This window comes from Mus musculus, chromosome 11 (genome assembly GCF_000001635.26).
Source record: "Mus musculus strain C57BL/6J chromosome 11, GRCm38.p6 C57BL/6J".
Classification (NCBI taxonomy): Eukaryota; Metazoa; Chordata; class Mammalia; order Rodentia; family Muridae; genus Mus; species Mus musculus.
This window is the reverse complement of record NC_000077.6, coordinates 94,313,738-94,326,135: the sequence shown is the minus strand read 5'-3', so window position 1 is coordinate 94,326,135 and position 12,398 is coordinate 94,313,738. Positions and strand designations below refer to the sequence as shown.

Sequence of the window (12,398 nt, the reverse complement as noted above, 5' to 3'; positions counted from 1 at the left end):
TGTCTCGAAAAAAAACAAAAACAAAAACAAACAACAAAAACTGAAAAGGGAAAGAAACAGAAAAAGAAAGGCGACTGACTGTGAGCCAGAAGAGTACACCAATAAGCATGACCAGCTCAACAGCCCTGCCTCTGGGTTCCTGCCCTGCCTGACAGCCTGCCTTGGCTTCCCTTGATAATAGACTACAAGTTGGGAAAAAAAAAATGGCCGGGCGTGGTGGCACATGCCTTTAATCCCAGCACTTGGAGGCAGAGGCAGGCGATTTCTGAGTTCGAGGCCAGCCTGGTCTACAAAGTGAGTTCCAGGGTAGCCAGGGCTACACAGAGAAACCCTGTCTTGAAAAACCAAAAAAAAAAAAAAAAAAAGAACTAAGAAGTGGATGGTGATGGCACATACCTTTAATTCCCCAAACTTGGGAGGCAGAGGCAGGCGGATTTCTGAGTTTGAGGCCAGCGTGGTCTACAGAGTGAGTTCCAGGACAGCCAGGGTGATACAGAGAAACCCTGTCTTGAAAAACAAAACAAAACAAAACAAAACAAAACAAAATTGGTGACCTAAGACAGGATCCAAGCTTAGGTCCTCAAGCGCTCTTAGCAAGTACCTTTCTGTCTGAGCTATCTCTTTAGCCCTGAATTCACTTTTTAATCTCTTGACTTGAAACTGTTGACAGACCTATATGTTTGTTTTGTTTGTATGTATCTCTTTCAGTGCTGAGGATTCAACCTATAGCTTCCCACATGCCAGGGTAGCTCTCTGCTTGGAGTTCTACTTCTCACCCAAGAAGCTGTTTTTCTTTTTCTTTTTTTTTTTTCAAGATTTATTTATTTATTATATGTAAGTACACTGTAGCTGTCCTCAGACACTCCAGAAGAGGGAGTCAGATCTTGTTACAGATGATTGCGAACCACCATGTGGTTGCTGGGATTTGAACTCCGGACCTTTGGAAGAGCAGTCGGGTGTTCTTAGCCACTGAGCCATCTCTCCAGCCCAGAAGCTGTTTTTCTATTTTGGCTTTGTACTATGTTTCTGTTTGGTTTTGACTTTCACATAAGTAGAGTGTCCCAGTAAAGAGGGTAGGCATGAGTACTAAATTCAGAAAGGAGATCTGAGGTGGAGGTTGGAATCTAGCACTCAGCAGCCGAAGGGGCTAGCTGAAATTTTGCAAACGGAAGAGATAATCCCAAGGGAGTTCGTGAGTACCCAGAGAAGATGGCCAGATAGAACACTGAAAAACTCTCAAGAGTTCTAATGAGGGAAAGGAGAGAAAGTTTCAAAAGAGCTTGAGGATGAGTAACTGAGAGTGGGTGGGAGGAAGAGCAATGGAGTGGGCAGGGATAGTGATGAGTGACACACAGGCTCAAGAGCCACAGAACGGATAACCTTAAGATCCTTTGTGACCTTGGAAAGTTATGGGAGAGTTGAGGAGGTGGCTTTGATTTTTCTCATTCTGTCAAGGCTGGCCTTTAACTGTGTAGCCAAGGACAATCCTCCTGCCTCGGCTTCCCAAGTGTTGTATTTTAGCCTTTTGGATTTGCTTCCAACTAATTTTCCAACCAACCCATTCTTTTTTTTTTTTTTTAAAGATTTATTATTTCATGTATGTGAGTACACTGTAGCTGTCTTCAGACACATCAGAAAAGGGCATCAGATCTCATTACAGATGGTTCTGAGCCACCATGTGGTTGCTGGGAATTGAACTCAGGATCTCTGGAAGAGCAGACAGTGCTCTTAACCACTGAGCCATCTCTCCAGCCCCCAACCAACCCATTCTAGTTCAACTTCATGAGACTCAAAGAATACTTTTAAAAGTTCCTCTTCTAGCAGACTAACAGTTTTCTTCATTGTTATCTATTTCATGTTTTGGAAACTTTTTTGCGTTTCTTAACTGTAAACTCTTCAGATTTCTGTTTGAGGGATATATGCTAACACACTGGGAGGCTGGGGTGGGAAGACTGTCGGTCTTGAGTTCGAGGCCTCCATTTTCCACCTTACCTGGTTGGAGCTTTGCCACACTCCTCAGTCAGTGCCACAGGGAGCTGACTCCTCCACTCTGACAATAAAAAGGTTCTTTCCCTCTTGCTAATAAAGGAATTAAGAACCTGTTGGGTCTCCTCTATCAATGTGCAGAGTATATCAATTAATTTAATCTGCACACTAACACTGATGTGGGCATATAACAGAAGTTTTGTTGAGGTTTCTCTGTGTAACCCAGCTATCCTGGACATTTGACTGCCTCTACCTCCTGAGGATTATATGAGCCACCAACTTTGGGCCTCCAATTTTTAATTTTAACTTTTTAAATATAATTTACTTTATGTGCATTGGTGTTTTGCCTGCTTGTCTGTCTGTCTGGGGGCAGGGGGTGTCTGACCCTGGAGTTAGGCAGCTGTGAGTTGCCATGTGGGTGTTAGGAATTGAACCTGGGTCCTCTGCAAGAGCAGCCAATGCCAACAACTGCTGTGGCATCTCTCCAGCCCTTAATTTTTTAAAAATTACATTCTATTTTATGTGCCAGTGTCTGTGTGTGTGGATCAGCCCGTGGAGGTCAGAGGACAGTTTTCGGGAGTTGGTTCTCTCCTTTCTCTGTGAGTCCGGGGGATGAAACTCTTGTCACATTCATCCAGCTTGTCCACAGATGTCTCTCAGCTTAGTCATCTCACTAGCCCCTGGGTTTTATTTTTTTTAAAAATTGTTTTAGACAGGAACTCACACAGCAACCCATGCTGGTCTGGAACAATAATCCTTCTGGCCAAGCCTCCCAAACAAGGGGATTATAGGCCCGGTCTGCTATTCCTAGCTGAATATGAATCTTGTTTTTGAGACAATGTCTCACTATGTAGCCCTGGCTGGCCTCGATCAACTTGCCTCTGGATTGCTAGGGATTAAAAGTTTGCAAGGCCGAATTAATACTTTTAAAGAAATTCCAGGGAGTTCACCACTCAGCATGAAGAACAGAGTTTAACCTCCAGCACATACATGTAAAACAGTGGTTTATAGCTGCAGTACTAAGGAAGCAGAAATAAAAGGATTCGTAGGGCTTTCAGGCTGACAGAGAGCTCACGTCCCAGTGAGACATTCTTTTTGAAAAAGGGTTTCTCTGTATAACAGCCATGGCTTTATACAGAAACTTGTTTTGTAGACCAGGCTGGCCTCAAACTTAGATATTCACCTGCCTTTGCCTCCCAAGTGTTAGCACTTAAGAGGCAGAAGCAGGTGAACCTCTTTAATTCATAAAATCCACCTGACTCTGCCTTCCCAGTGCCTTCCTAGATAAAAGGTATACGGTGACAGCAAGCCCAGCTAAGTTTTCCTAATCTTTTGAAAGTTTAGATTGAGGAGCAATGGTGGCACGTCCTAGCACTCATAAGGCTGAGACACGGGAATCTCTGTGAGTTCGAGGCCAGCCTGGTGAGTTCCAGAACAGCTAAAGTTACAGAGAAACCCTATCCCGAAAAACAAAACCAAAAACCAAACAAAGGTGGATAGTTCCTGAGTAATGGACTCCAGAGGGTAACCTCTGGTCTCCTCTATGATTCCCTGAACACACAGTAACACATTTGATACAAAGTGAAGGAAGATAAATTCCTGGATTGGAGGTATTACAACATAATTCCTCCACCGCATATAGTCTATTCCTTGATTTTCCTCCCTAAAAATCGAGGAAGTCCGGACAAAACCGGGTAGAAGAGTTGAGGATTTAACTCGCTGGTAGAGCGTTAAGCGTTAAGGTTCCCGGTTCAATCCCCAGCATCGAACTGGGTGGGTGTGGGAAGGGTGGAGGGTGCAGACATAAATAAGGACAGGTAGAGGAGGAAGAAACTACAGCGACAGGAAAATGGAGTCTGAGCACGATCGCAGCTCGCTCTTCTTGTTTCCCTCCCTGGAAGATGGTCCCCCGCACACCACGTGGACAAAGGGACATTTTCTCCGTTTCAGGGCAGTGGCAAAGGACCCAGAGCTAGATTGCTCTTTCTCCAAGTAAAAAAGAGGCCGACACCGGCAGCCGTTAGAGCGTCCACCGCTCCGTTGGGTGGAAGGCACGGCGGGGGCGGAGTCAGTGCCTGGCGGGGCTTTGCCCCGGGCCCGGGCCGGAGGTCCCGCCCCCTCGCCGGAGAAGCCGCGCTGCCCGCCCTCGCAGCCCGGGCCTAGGCGTGTCTCCACGGGCGCACGGCATGCTGGGAAGGTGCCCGGGCGGCGGCCATTTTGTCTTCTCGGCTCCTCTCTGGAAGAGGCTTTTCGAGCTTGAGAGTGGGCCGAGGGGGCTTGGTTCGGCGGCCGGGCGGCTGGTGGGGTTTTTTATCGGGTGGGTGCTAGGGCTGGCGTGAGCAGCCGCCCGGAGGAAGCACCATGATTTCTGCCGCGCAGTTGCTGGATGAGTTAATGGGCCGGGACCGAAACCTCGCCCCGGATGAGAAGCGCAGCAACGTGCGCTGGGACCACGAGAGCGTAAGTCCCGTGGGCCTCGGGCCTGTGCCCCGGGGACTGGGGGAGGGGGAGCTGAAGGGACCCGAGGGCGGGCCGAGGCTGGCCCGAGCGGGGTGCGGCGCGATTTGGGGGGACCTGGCCGCGCCGACTGAAGCACCTGACGGCGGAGGGAGGCGGGCGTGCGGCCCAGGACGGAGGGAGGATTCCGCGCCAATCCGGGGGATAGCGGCGTTTGTTGTTGTGTGGAGGAAGTCCGGGATGGCGCTTGGCTGGGCAGAAGAAGAAGCACCTTGGTGAGGCCGAGAAACGCGGGAAAAGGAAGAAGGAAGGGCTCGCTTGATTCCACCAGAGCTCCGGGGTTTTACCGTATGAATAAGAAAGCAGGCTTCCGTTATTTGGGTGCAGTCTGTCTGTCTGTCTGTCTGTCTATCTATCTATCTATCTATCTATCTAGAGTGTGTGAGTGTGTGTGTGTGTGTGTGTGTGTGTGTGTGTGTGAGAGAGTCGGGAGTCATATAGATAGATAGCCTGACTCCCGACCAGTATTCGTGGGGAAGGACATCGTAGCAGTGCATTGCTTAGGAGTGCTGCCATTTGGACACTTCTGTGAGAAGGTAGACAGTTGAAAGACGGAACGAGGTACAGTTTTATCATGAACAGTTTTTTGCTAATGCGGTTTGATGGCCGTTTGACGCGTGCTTGATGGCCGTAGTAGACCCTCAGCTAGGCAGTTGTGAAGGTTTTTGTTTTCACATAAACTCATTCGGTCCTTTTACTCTCTTAGAAAGGTTAACTATAACTCCTGGGTCGCAGGTGAGGCTAAAGCCTCTCTCTCTCTCTCTCTCTCTCTCTCTCTCTCTCTCTCTCTCTCGGTCTCTTGGTGATCGGGAAAGCTAAATCTAATTTTTGTAGCACTGTTGAGGTTGCACTGTTCTTCGTGCATATACTGTACTGTATTTCAAGTACTTTTTATCTAGTTTTGTACGTGGAGCACACTGTCTTAGATCTGAACTGGAGAGTGGGTACACTTGATTTTACCTTGCAGTTATAATCAAACAGCAGTTTTAAATCACTTGATAAAATATGAGAAAATGGCTCAACAAAAGCTTTGTTTTGTTTCTGTTTTTGAGGCAGTGTTTTACTCTGTAAGCAGGTGGTTCTCGAACTTGAAATCCTCACTCCGCTTCCAGAGTGCTGGGATTACATCGTTGCCACGATTGGCTAACAGGCTTTTTAGGAAAGTAAATTATGTATTTTTTTAAATCTATTTATTTATTATATGTAAGCACACTGTAGCTGTCTTTAGACACACCAGAAAAGGGCATCAGATCTCATTACAGATGGTTGTGAACCACCATGTGGTTGCTGGGATTTGAACTCAGGACCACCAGAAGAGCAGTCAGACCTCTTCCCCACAGAGCCATCTCACCAGCTCAGTATGCGTTGTTTTTAAACACATGGTTTGAGTGAAGTAACAATTTCTCTTTTGACATATAGAAAAAAAGTAAAGTGGGGTACCTAATTTCTGTATGTTTAAAAAAAAGTGTTCAGAGCTAATAGCAGGAGCCTTCAGTCCTAACACTTGAGGCAGATGCAGGCGGGATTCCTGTAAATTCCAGGCTAGCCTGGTCTACTTCACACTCACAGTTAGGGCTCCACAGAGAAACTCTTATCTCCAAAAACAACAACAACCCCACCCCCAAAAAAACCCCCCAAAACCAAAAGAAGTGTATGGCTAAAGTTGTATGGAAGTGGTGCCTGACTTCAAGTATGTTCTTAGGGTAGAGTTTATGGTGTTATTAGTTACATTGATTCATTGCAGCATGTGAATCTCCTGACGTTCATTGTCCTTCTGTTGCCTACTTATGTCTTGACCTTCTGCTGGTTTTTTTTTTGCTTCTGTCTCAGTGAACTTTCTCTTCTCACCCCACTTAACTCTTCAATCTAAGCATTTTGTTTGTTTTGTTTCTTGTGTGTTTGTTTGTTTGTTTGTTTTTGTTTTTTCAAGACAGTTTCACTGTTTCCCCTGGCTGTCCTGGAACTTAACTCTGAAAACCATGTTGGCCTTGAATTCAACGAGATCCTCCTGCCTCTGTCTCCAAGAGCTAGAACTAAAGGTTTGGACCACCCCTGCCTAGTCAGCATTGATTAGTTTTTCCAGTCAGGTTCTCTCTAATGTCCTAGAACTTGCTCTAGGTCAGGGCTGGCCTCAAACTCAAAGGGATTAGTCTATTTAAACTATTTAAACAGGGTTTCTCTGTGTAGCCCTGGCTGTCCTGGAACTCACTTTGTAGACCAGGCTGGCCTCGAACTCAGAAATCCGCCTGCCTCTGCCTCCCGAGTGCTGGGATTAAAGGCGTTAAAAGACAAGAAAAATTAGCTGGGCTTGTTGGTACACACCTATTACCTACCTATCCCAGTACCGAGGAGGCAGAGGCAGGTGGATCCTGGTGAATCTCAGGCCAGCAAAAGAGCTATATCTTGAGACTGTCTCAAAAATAAAGAACAAAGGTCAGGAAAAAAAATAATTTCCCCTGATACACAAATAGGACATTTATGTTTTGGATTAAGGAGAAATGTAATTTCATTCCTAACATCTTAGTTTTGAACACACCTTGTGAAGAATGGTACATAATAATGTATGTGGCTACGTTTATGATTTCTCAATGGTGAAAGTACATTTGAAGCTTGAATTTTCTTTCAGTTCTAATGCTTTTTATTGATATGATTGAATAAATTGTCATGCCTGTAATGACGAGTTGCAAGTCTGAAGGGTTAAGAGGGCAGTGCTGGTGGTCATGACCAGGGACAAAACATGTGGCCTTTCTTTGTAAATAGTGCAGGTACTGTAGGGTTTAGTAAGCATGGGAGGAACCCCTTGATCTTATTTCAGGTTAGTTAGATGCTGTCCTTTTTGGTTGCTAATCAAACTCTCAAGAGATAGGCAAGTCCAGCATCTGAATATAAAGGTTCATCTTAGTGTTTCCGTCTAACACTGCATTATAGGTTTGCATTTTCATTCCAGTTGGATTGGAGGGAGGGGGCGCTGCTACTTACTTATTTATTTATTTTTAAATGGTTTTTCTTTTTTTTAAGTATTTATTACATGTAAGTATATTGTAGCTGTCTTTAGACACCAGAAGAGGGCGTCATATGTCACTATGAATGGTTATAAGCCACCATGTGGTTGCTGGGATTTGAACTCAAGACCTCTGGAAGAGCAGTCAATGTTCTTACCCGCTGAGCCTTCTCACCAGCCCCTTAAATGGTTTTTCAAGACAGGGTTTTTCTGTGTGGCCCTGGCTGGCCTCGAACTCAGAAATCTGCCTGCCTCTGCCTCCCAAGTGCTGGAATGTACGCCACCACTGCCCGGCAGAAATTTTTCTTCCTAAAATTTATTTGGTGGATTTGGAGAGATGGGGGTGTTTGTTGGACAGGAATCCTCAGACTTGGCAGCAGGTGCCTTTACCCCATACAGAGCCATCTCTCTGGCCTGCATTCAAATTTTTTTTTATCTGCCAGTCTTCAGTTAGCTCGAGAAAATCGATATAACTGATAACTGGGCAGGCTATTTTGTTTTGACTTTTTTGATAAGGATGAGAAAATATCCAAAAAGACCACTGGAAATTAAGCCTGTAATTTTAGCACAGAGTTCCAGACTAGTCTAAACTACCCCAGCCTCAAACAAAACAAAGCAAAAAGGAGATTAAATTCCAACTATTGTAAGATCTGTAGCTATTTAGCACTCAAAATGGAAGCTTGCATGGTGGTATTCCTTTTAAGCCTTTTTTTTTAGCACTCTTGAGTTCCTAGCCAGTCTGCTGTTTTTTTTTATATAGCAAGGTGCAGGCTAGCCAGAGCTTGGCTTTTGTTTGTTGGTTGGTTGGTTTTTGATGTATATGCTTTGCATGAATGTGTGAGCCTCAGATTCCTTAGAACTGGGATTAGAGACAGTTAGGGTTTGTCACGTGGATGCTGGGAATTGAAACCTGGACCTCTGGAAGTGTTAACTGCCGAGCCACAGAGGGGAAGTGAAAGGGAACCTTCCTTAGTGTTAATAGTCGCTTAATAGGTTTTCTAAAATATATTTGTGTATTTATACACATACATGAATTTTTCTTATGTGATTTATGAGTGTCTTCATATGCTTATTCACCACGTAGACACCAGAAGAGGGATTAGGACCCCACTGGAATTGAGCGTGGATGGTTGTGAGCTACCATGTAAGTGCTGGGACCCGAACAGCAAGTACTCTTAATTACTAAGCTATCTCTTCAGCCTACTTGTAAGATAACTTTATTTGACTGACCTGGGTAATTTTAGTTAGTTAGTTAGTTAGTTAGTTTTTTTTGAGACAGGGTTTCTCTGTGTTCATTCTGTAGACCAGGCTGGCCTCCCAGAAAGCCAACTGCCTCTGCCTCCCGGGTGCTAGGATTAAAGGTGTGCACCACCACTGCCTGGTGGGTAATTTATTTTAAATGCATATTTTTGTACTCCTCCAGCCAGCACAGTAAGTTTTAAAAAAATTTGTTTACATTTATTGTTGTTGGGGGTGGGGCAGGCAGATGACAACCTGGGAAAGTTCATTCTCTGTCTTGTGGGTTCCAGGGATTTGGTCATCAGGTGTGGTAGCAAGAGCTAGCTAGAGCTCTCCTGTTGTGTTTTGTTTGTGCAGGGGTTGTCTTTGCTTATTGATTGATATATAGCTCCAGGTGACCTTGAATGCCTGATCCTCTTGCTTCTACCTTCAAATACTAGTAAACTACGTTGTTAAAATCAATTTTGTCTGTACTTTGAAAAGTGTTACTTTATAAAACTTGTGTTTTAGAGATGGGGGTCCTATGTTACAGAGCAACTTTGAGCCCTTTCGTTCTTGATCTTCCAGCTCCCTGGTGCTGGCTTTACAAGCATGTCAAGACTTTTCTAGGCTACTGTTGTTATTTTACATTTGTGTATTGAGAGAGAGTGTGTGGGTGGGTGGATGGTGGTGCACCCTCTAGAGAACAACCTGTTTGAGACTTGGTTCTTCTCTCTTTCTATGTGGCTTCATAGATTGAATTTGGGTCTTCAGGCTTAGCTGCAAACGCCTTTACATTCTGAGCCATCTTGAAGGCCCATATTTGCTTTTGTGGGGGATGGCAAACAACCCCACAAATTCACTCTTGTTGAGTCTTGAATAGTATACTGGTGTTAATATATAGGCTCTTTACTGTATGGTCTGACTGAGAGTAGTTTTCTTGACATCAGTTCTTCCCGTGCTTCATTAACACACTCCTTTGGCTCATATTTGTGCTTTGCATTTGTTTGCAGTCACTGTTGTTTTTGTACTAAGCAGTTTTTCCCAGGTTTGGTTGGTGTTAGTCCTAAGTAACCACTGCCTGGGTACCTTTCAGTTAGGATTCAACTTGGAAGGTTTCAACAATTAATAGAGAAGCCATTACAGAAGGTGGTAGGGAAATACAAAGGCTAATTTAATTTGGAGCTTTTAATATTTTTTGTATAATAGGAATTTTGTGGTTCACATTGAAGTTTTACATTCAGAACTGCTTCCAAAATTAATTTAATCACGGATAATGTAACTGAATTTTAGAATGTCTGCAATGAGACAAATGCAATTGGTTTATTTGCTGGGATCAGGGTCTTAGTTTTCCAGGCTGGCCTTGAGTAATCCTCTTGCATATAGGAGTACACTCCCACATCCTACTGACTGCAGTTGTTTTTCTGACATACCTTAATTCAAGGATATCCTGTTTATTAAAGGTTAATAATTTATGAAGAGACTTGAACTAAATGTACATTTCTAAAATTTTTGAGATGTTAGCAAATATAGTAACGAACGTCATTGATACTGTCCATATCAAAACAAGTTTTTAAAAACGATTGCTACACTCTGTAAAGGTGCTCTGGGAGGGCAGAGGAGGGCATTGAATTCTTGGGAGGGAGCTGGAATTAAGGGCCGCTATCTGACATGGGTTCTGGAAACCAAATTTGGGTCTTTCACAGGAGCAGGAAGTAAGTATTCTTACTCTGAGCCATTTCTTCATTTGGGAAAGAGACAAGTTGCTCTCTGACCTCCAGATGTGTGCTATAGCATAGTCATGTCCCCCCTCTCTCCCCCCAAAAAAACCAAACAAACTCAGTGTAGTCCATGATATCTGCTACTCAATATTAAATGCGTGCAGGCAGCTCAACAGATTGGAGAGTGACTCAGGCAGCTGGGCTGGTTTTTACTTTGTTTAGGCTGCTTGGCTGGTCAGAGTCATCTTTGTTGCTTGTCTTGTCTGAGAGTATTATTTGCAACTCATCTCTGGTCTGAAAGGTCTGTCAGTTTTTATTGCTTGGGGTGGGAGATACATCCATTAGTGTGTCTGAGTGGTTTCAGGAACTTACCATATTTTGAGGCAGTTTTATAAGTTTTGAAGATGTCCTGTATCACCAAACTGCAAATATAGGCATAATATAATAAATACATACTGAAAGAAAATACTACATTTCTGTTCTATTGGTTTGATTTCTGTCTTGTGATAAAATACCATAACAAAAGCAATTAAGGAAAGGGTTTAGATTGGCTTACAGTTGCAGAAGGGACACAGTCTTGTTTTCCATAGTAGAAGGAGCATGAGGCTGGTCAGCAGCTTTTTCTTTACTGGCCAGCCAGAAGAAGATAAAGAACAGGAAATGACCCCAGGCTGTTAAGCCTCATAGCCTGCCTTCAGAGATATACTTCCTATGAGCCTCAGCCTTCTAAAGTTTTCAGTCTATCTCCCTACACTTGGAGACAAGTATTCACAAACATGAGCTAAGGGGGTCATTTCATTTCAAGCCTCAGCAGTTGACTTAAGAAAAGTAGTATGTGTGGATATATTTTGGCAACATACACACAGCTTTGACCTTAGATTTGGTTTTCACTAAGAGAGATAGATGGAGCTCAGGTTAGTGGAATTCCTATGTTCCTTTCTACAGACAGAAATACATTTCACTTAACACAAATAGCAGAATTGTGTGTGTGCAACACCCAGCCCTAGAGAACTATCAGTGTAGTGGGTGACAAATAGGAATTGTTAAGTGTACTTCAGTGACACAATAAGAATACTACAATGACAAAAACCAGAAGGTGCAAAGAGCCTGGAGCATAAAGTGGCCTTTAAGTCCTGGAACCTAATGGATTGGTAAGAATTAGCCTGAGGAAGGGCTAAAAATGGCAGGCTGAAGAAATGAGTGCAGTTGGGAAATTTTTTTTACAACTGAAGCCCTTGTTTAGATATCTTTGGTGGGGAGTGAGATAAGCAAGAGTTAACTTCATTACATTGGTAAACAGTTGAAGGTTTTTAAGCAGTGGATGTGTTCACTGCCTGGCTGCTGTGGAAGAGTGATTGAAATTTTATCATTCAAACTATGTGAACAGTAAGAAACGTGTGAGCCGTGACCAGCAAAGGAGTCTATGACACAGTGAGAGACACAGACTGGTTACTTGAAAGTATGATCATGGTATAGCTGGAGCAAAACCATAGCTTGAAAACTGACTCTTACACACCCTTTCCAAAACTGTCTTTGAGACATTTCTTCTGCCTTTTTTCCCCCCTCTTTTTTCCTTATATAAATTCCTGTATCTAAAAAAAAAAATTAACTAGGCTTGGTGGCACAACCCTCAGATCCCAGTACTCAAAAGGCCAAGGCAGGAAGAACTCAAATTCTAGGGTTGCTGGATGAGACTGTTAAAACTTATTTGGTTCTAGGCTGGATATAGCTAAAGTTTTATGATAGAAAAAAAAAAAACCGACTAAAAATTTCTGGCGATTCTGGATTTTAAATTGATACATGTACAGCAGTTGAAGTCTTTTTGTTATGTTTTGTTTTGTTTTGTTTTGAGACAGGGCTTCTCTGGGTAGCCCTGGATGTCCTGGAACTCACTCAGTAGACCAGGCTGGCCTCGAACTCAGAAATCCACCTGCCTCTGCCTCCCAAGAGCTAGG

The 12,398-nt window shown here is 43.8% G+C and overlaps 1 protein-coding gene across 9 annotated transcripts in view; it reads left to right on the top strand.

The window, feature by feature from the left end:
- The first annotated feature begins 3,806 nt into the window (after window positions 1-3,806).
- Window positions 3,807-12,398, top strand: part of Luc7l3 (LUC7-like 3 (S. cerevisiae)) — a 31,257-nt gene continuing 22,665 nt past the window's right edge. For 6 of the 9 annotated variants that reach the window (NR_155069.1, NR_155068.1, NM_001361573.1 and 3 more), the window contains exon 1: window positions 4,173-4,446. Coding sequence is in view for 4 of the 9 variants with exons in the window: in NM_001361573.1 (NP_001348502.1) it covers window positions 4,348-4,446 (99 nt within the window). In the remaining 5 variants the exon portion in view is untranslated. Of the gene's footprint in view, window positions 4,447-12,398 lie in introns of all 9 variants that reach the window. The other 3 variants (XR_001780043.2, XR_001780044.2, XR_388511.4) reach the window with 1 other exon arrangement.